Source organism: Cryptomeria japonica, chromosome 4, assembly GCF_030272615.1.
Source record: "Cryptomeria japonica chromosome 4, Sugi_1.0, whole genome shotgun sequence".
In the NCBI taxonomy this organism is placed as follows: Eukaryota; Viridiplantae; Streptophyta; class Pinopsida; order Cupressales; family Cupressaceae; genus Cryptomeria; species Cryptomeria japonica.
Window position 1 is genome coordinate 440751519 of NC_081408.1, and position 7241 is coordinate 440758759.

Sequence of the window (7241 nt, forward strand, 5' to 3'; positions counted from 1 at the left end):
ATCCATAGCATAGCATTTCCCATAGGGAGTGTCTACATGCATCCCAAGTTATTTCATAACATCTTCTGGCATTATGTTCACGGTTGCACCTGAATCTATCATACAATTCTTAACCATTTTATTGTTAATCATAAAGTTAGATAAAAAGGATCAACCTGGGTAAAATTTTTAGTGATAGAAGTTCCCAAATAGACAATAGGTGGATCTTAAGCTTTTGGCTTATGATCCTCTTTATTAAATTCACCAACATTAGACAAAATCTTGATTGTTTCATGTTTGTAATCAGGAAATTTAATTACTTCAAGCAAGGGCACATATATTTTCACCTGTGATAAAGCCTTAGACATAAATGATCCACAATTTGAGAGTGGCTTACTAATATGTCTCTTTTCGATTGGAACCTTTGCAAATATCCTGGATGGCTTACCTTGTTCTAGGTTCACTATTTTGTTCCTTAGCTAATAATTGCTCTTTCCCTAAGCTATTGCTACCACAGTATAGGCTTTCTTTTCTTCATCTATTAATTTTCTCAAGGAATGCACTAGCTCTCCATTATAGAACAATCTCCTCAGGGATGGGATGTCTGCATCATCATCGGTAAAAACTTGTTGTACATTGTGTTGTTGACTCTCTCTTCTCCATTGTACATCTAATGATTTCTCATCCTTAGATGAATCCTCATCCCTACCCCAAAATGGATCTGATGAAAGTACATTCACTATAGGCTCATATTCATTCTCATAGTCCTCTTCTGCAAAACCCTGAGCAATCATACATTTTTCTGCAACATGGGGTAAATTGTAGACTTCACACCATGGATATTCTTCCACCAAATTGTTTACCTTCTTCAATCGATCAGGAGTTTCTTTACTCAAATTTGCATTCATCGGTTTACCATCTTTCCAGTTTGTATTATATGGCATGTGATGCAATCTTAGTCTATTGTAATTCATTGGCTTACCTCCTCTATATGGGGATGACTTCTCATTATGGTTTTGCTTACCCTTCATATCTTTCAGCATGTCCATGATTTGGCTAAACTCATCCTTTTTCGTTGCTCTGGGATTACATAATTTTGGATCATCTCTCCTGCAAATTCTTCAGGCAGTTTTTCTATTATTTTCAATGGTAGTGGCTGTCTTAAATGCTTGTTGCAAGGTGGTAGGTTTGTGAGATAGAATCTCATAGTGAGTCTTGCTATCAAAAGCACTCAAATAAAAATCAATAAAAAATGAATCAACAGGTCTAATATCTCTTGGTATTCTATTAAGTACTTTATTAAACCTCTTATTAAATTTAGAGATTGATTCTTCTTTATGCTAGTCAACTCATGAGATGCAAATGAAGTATCATTATATTCTCCAAATTCTTCCAAGAATATTGTAACAAACTCTTGCCAACTACCAATGCATCTATCAGGAAGATTCCTATACCATTCTCTACCATCCTGTGTTAGAGATTGAACAAACAGTTTCATAAAAACATCTTCATAAAGGATTTCAAACTCTTCAATGATATTTTTTACATTTATTGCATGTTGTTCTGCAGAATCATTTCCATTCCCTATGAATTTAGGGATAGTTGACCTTAAATCATTTGAAATATGATTAGGATATCCAACTATCCCACTGAAATCCAACTATTTATACCTTTAAATGGTCATAGGTGGTCTGCAACCATACTTTTTAGTTTGATAGTTTCCATTTTCTCCATTATTACCATTGTTTTCATTGTTACCTCCACCATTACTGTTATTTCCATTTCGATTGTTCCCATTACCATTGTTTCCATGGTTTCCATTATTACCATAATTACCTCTATTATTGCTTACGTTGTTGGTCCTATCTCTACTATTCCAGTTACTAGCAATTTCCCCACTATTAGTTCTTCTTTCATCATTATGATTATTGCATTGTCTAGAATTATACATGTTTCTATTTTCATTGTAGGGTATATTTTTCCATTTATCCCTTTTTTCATAATTATTATCCATAACATCAGACAATGGATTATTACAGACCCTAAATGGCTGATCCAAGTTTCTCATGTGAGGGGGACTATACCTAGGGGTTGTTATCCTACTAGCTTCACCTCTTTCCTTCTCTTCTTCAACCCTATTTGACTTAGGGCTTTGAATGACATCTCTTTCTAATCTGAGTTTCTGCAATACCTAATCTAGTTATCTCTTAAGAGCCTTTTCCATTTTAGATTCATCTCCATTTAAGTCAGCCATTCTAAGAATAGTTGCATCCAACTGCCTATCCTCTTGTTCCTCAGTAGATAGGGTTTCATCATGGCCACCTTTATTATCTTTTGTATTTAAGTTATAAAAAGGATTTTCCTCCATATTTTCAAATTTATCACCAAGTGAAGAACCATCCTCTCTACGAGGAAACTTCTTATAACCCCCAAATGCCATATTTGATGTTGATTTATTTTCTTTGTTTCTTCTCTTTGGACTCAACTGGACAGGATTATCTTGTCCCTTGTGCAAAAACCTTCTCCTCTACATAAAACTTATTGACAAATTCCCAGGGGTTTCTCTTACTTTCTCAAAATACCAATTACTACTCATATATTAAATGTAGAGTCGCCACCTCCTAAAATGAAAAATACTTTTTACTAATCTTCTGGGCTCCTTCCTCTAGTAGAGTCTAAACCAAACCATCAAGGATTATAAACACTTCCTTTGACAAATCCCCATTAGAGTCACCAATCTGTTGTGTGACTCGGATGGGGAAAAAAAAAATTATCAAATCTTTAATGAAAAAACACCAGAGCTTCTAGGTGAATGTCAAACTATGTATGACAACTCCCCAGTGGAGTCACCAATCTATTGGTTCCCAAAACCACATATTGGAAATCCTAGAGCTTTGCCAACTCTCTTATTGATTTCCCAATCAGCCTTGGCCAATGAACAAGAATGGTCAAAGACCAAATTCCTCCGCACTTTAGGCTCCACTAGACCTAGGTGGGTATACCTCAATCTCCAAAGAACAAAGATATTTATTTATAGTGAATTTAAACTTAACAGATTAGTTGTTTACATGAATGGAAAAATATTTCCTGCAACTATGCTTTATTATGCGCTTTTAACTCTCTTTAATCTGAAAACTTGAATATAATTGATAATGAATAAAAGATTATAAAAGAATGTTGTTGGAACCTTGAGTGATTACAAAAAAACAATGCTAGTAGAAACTAGTAATATGTTTCTCTGGTGAGGACTTTCTACACATCAAATTTACTCATAGAAAACTAATAACAGACCAATGTCTTATCTAACAATTTACATGTTACTTAATGGACAAATATTTGTGGTCCTTGGAGAAAGTTTGAGAAAACTCACAAGTATGCAAGACTATCACTGCAATGACTTCAATGTATGTTATAAGAACAACAAAAACAATTTTGTTATCTATATAACAACAAGTGATAAAACACTGCAATAAACCTTATTCAGATTTATCCAAAGAATTTTAACTCATCAATATCATATAACATGAAATGATCTAAAGATGAAGACAACAAATATTGTATATTAATTTTTGGAATAGTAGGTATACAAAAATTGCAAACTCATAGGTACTTAATGATACTCTTGCTTGCACAAAATGGATTTTCATTTCTATAGACCTGTTTTACATAACACTGCTAGTTCCAACAGACAATCTGGAAAATAGTAGTCTTTCTTACGTCTTCTAGTATATCCCCCAAAAAATTAAAATGACTCCCTATATACATGTGACTCAAAAGACATAAATGAAAGGACACACCCTTTCATCATTACAAACTAAGACTAACAAAAACCTAACTACCCCCCCCACCTTAACTGCTATAACTAAAAAATAATACAATAACACAACTAATTCTTCCCATCTAGCCTTTGACCACACTTTTGGATATGTCAAATATATCCCTCGTCTTTATATGTGCACGCATTAAAGATGATGTCTCTAAATGCTACCTCCACTGTAACAAAACTCTCAACCTGTTCTCCTGTTCAATGCATTTCCAAAGTATCCGCATGGGAAATACTAAGGCATGAACTGAGTAGATATTTGCATTCGGTAATCCACTCATATTTATCCTTTATAACCCATGTATCATCTACCACACTTGGGAATCCATGATTAACAATTCCCTGACACTCCTCATATTCAATTTTCAACTCTGTTGTGAATTTTTCATGAGTGTCAATCAGTTTTTTGACCTTATTGATCCTTTTGTCACTATGTGCCTTATCTTGCAGTAACATGTTCAACCTATTAAAAATCCTCTGGTGTGATACTATATTATCCATGTTTCTTTGCTAAACAGTCCAGAATTCCTCTAGTATTTTCTATAGATTCTCAAATCTTTTAGACAGCAAGACACATGTTGTGTCTACCCTTATGCTCTGCATTCTCTCCTTCAACTTCTTATTTTCCTTGTGCAATTCTTCGCACTTCTTTTTAAGTTTGGATTCATCTGATTTCTGGGGTATAGGTTGGCCCCTTCTTCTTAAGAGTTCCTCATACAATGATTTGTATTTTCCTGTTTCTCTTACTGGTATCTTCATCTGAGCTTTATTTAATCTTGAAATATCAAATCACATATCCGCTATGACCATGGGATCAAATTCACTAACCTTTAACTTCATCATGTGTCCAAAAGCCTTGTCCACATCTATGATCTTTTGCCTCTTATTTGGAGGATAGAGGGGCCACAAATACATAGCCTCATCATCTAGATCATATCTTGATCCAATGAAGATGTCATTCATGCCCTGAATGTCTAACTTGAAGTACTTCTTTGAATGCAATAGGCTATCAAAAATAAAGGATGCACTAAGATCCCAGCTTAGAAAGAGGATAATTCCTACCTCTACAAGATGTTTCCTTTCCCTTTTAGGTGTCATGCATTCTACTTCTGCATCGATATCAGCCTTCAGTTTTCTAAGCATCTCTGCCTCATTTTCTGGTGTTACATTAGGCATTGCTTCTCTTAGCCTCTTTCCTTTGAAATGATACAAAGACTTAAATTTATTCAATTCAATGAATTCATCATCAGATACAAAAGAGTGTTCTCTTCTAACCTAGCATCAACATCGACATTCATCCTAGCCACAATTTGGTCCTGTGCTTCAGGTTCCTCCTCTCTTTCAAGCATTCTAAATCTCTAAACAACCTCATTTTCACCCGATTCACTCTCAACTTCTTCTTCTTCTTCTTCCATTTCTTGTAGTCTTTGTCTCTTTTCTTCGAATTTTTTGTTCAAATCCTTAAATATCTGCATAGCCTCCTTGGATTCCTTATTTCTGAAGATGTCCAAGGCTTCAACATGTTCATGAAAATAGTCACCCATATTTTGCCCTTTTCTGCTCTAGGTTATGTAGCCCTCTGGGTCATAATTCTTTCGGCTTGTGTGCTCATAGAGGTTATAATCTTCTATCAACCTATTTTCAATGACTTTATACACCTTTGTGGATACAATAGTGAAGTCAACAAAATGTAGAGTCTCGGGCAGAAAAACTTGCTTGTGCGCACCCCCAAAATGTTGTGCATTAGAGACACTCATTTGTCTCACAATATCCAGGTAGGAAATTCTGTCAAGCGGAGGCTTTGGTAGCACATAAGGCACACCTCAAATCCAAACACTCTAACTTATGTGAAGTCCTGGCATCCATACTAGTCACCCAAATTATGATCAACCCTAGTATCCCCATGTTCATGGGGTCTAAGAAATCTTTTGATTTCTTCGAAAAATGATCCATCAAAAGTAACCTCAAAAACTTTGTACAATGGTTCTTGAAACTTGACAGAATGAGATCTCATGAATCGAGAATCCCATAGTGATACCCATAGTTGTTTTGGTTCCTCCTGTCCATCCTTGTCATGCACATTTAGCTTCAATTCCTCAGGCCACAACCCCCTGTGTCATCCATAAAACAAAATAATGTGCATCAACAATGAATAAAACTTAAAAGACTTCTCAAGGTTATTATGGAGGCTTAAGAAATCCTCATGCATTTTCTCAACAATATAATTAGCATAATCAAACTGTCTCGGCTCATGCATTTTTGTGTCAGCAGCAAGAACCAAAGGTCCTATCCAAGCTACATCCGGAACCTCAACTCCTCCCACTTGACCACATGCCATATATGTATATTGCAGATACTACCTAAAAATATTAATATCAAACGGGGGGTCATCTTCATCTGTTAAATTTCCTTTCTCAGCCTTATGTATGGCCAAATTCCACCCATTGTATACAGTATCCATCTTTGTATACTCTTTCTCTAGTTTCTCAAAAGATAGAGGCACATTAGATTCAAGTCCAAGATCAAAAACCATTGCCATTTGGAAATTGAATACGGATGAATGCATCACCATTTGGAAATTGAATACATCTTTTAGTGGTAATAGCCAATGTTTTCATCAATTGAATATTGACAAAGATGTTAGGAACCATAAGTTTACCCAATCCAGTTGTCCATAGGTTTGAGACTGGGGTCGGCTTTCTTCTTCATGAATAATGATACAAGAACAACTCATGACCTCTAACCTTGGTCCAGACATCACCAATTTCCTTGAAATCATCTTGTAGCTGGTCACAGATAGGAAAATTAGTCTTAGATCTTTGGGATTTGGCTCCTGGTGATCTCATTTGGTCAATCATATCTTGGTTTAACTTTCATTTCTACACCCCTTCTCCACCTTTAGAATTCTTCAAAGTGTTCTTAGAGACCTTAGTGACCTTCCTCTTGCCCTTGGAACTAGAACCCTCCATATTTGAGTTCTTCAAGCCTTTTGAAATTCAATTTTTTTATAGTTTAATTCCGCTTCAATCTCTCTATTCACTTAAATATACTTATGCAAAATCCTTATACCAACTTCTATATAAAGATTTAATACACCAGGAGTATTTACTTAATTGAAATGGTGCTTTGATTTACCTCATGTAAGAATAGAGCTATCTGTTTCTTGTATTTAATAATGGCGGGTGGATTCGTTGAGATCAGATTTTGCAATGGCTATTCATCATAACTCCTCCCGATAATTCAATCATTTGGTGCCACTCATCCTTTTGATTGGCATAGGTCTCATCGATCACTCTGTCGAGTATCAGTGTAGCTCCTTTATTATCATCCTGATGGTTATAACTTCCCCGATGGCTCTGCCTTATAGCTAGGCTTTACCTTTACCTTTATATCACACCAGTGTAGGTCATTTCAATATACCCTCTTTCTATTCCTTTAT

The 7241-nt window shown here is 35.4% G+C and overlaps 1 protein-coding gene across 1 annotated transcript; it reads right to left on the bottom strand.

Moving 5' to 3' along the window:
* Positions 1-476: 476 nt before the first annotated feature.
* LOC131030327 (uncharacterized) lies at positions 477-1930 on the bottom strand. Its single transcript, XM_057961063.1, has 2 exons — positions 1683-1930; positions 477-1089 (listed from the first exon to the last, which is right to left on the bottom strand). Exons 1-2 carry the CDS (start codon positions 1928-1930, stop codon positions 477-479), a joined length of 861 nt encoding a protein of 286 aa, XP_057817046.1.
* Positions 1931-7241: the final 5311 nt, after the last annotated feature.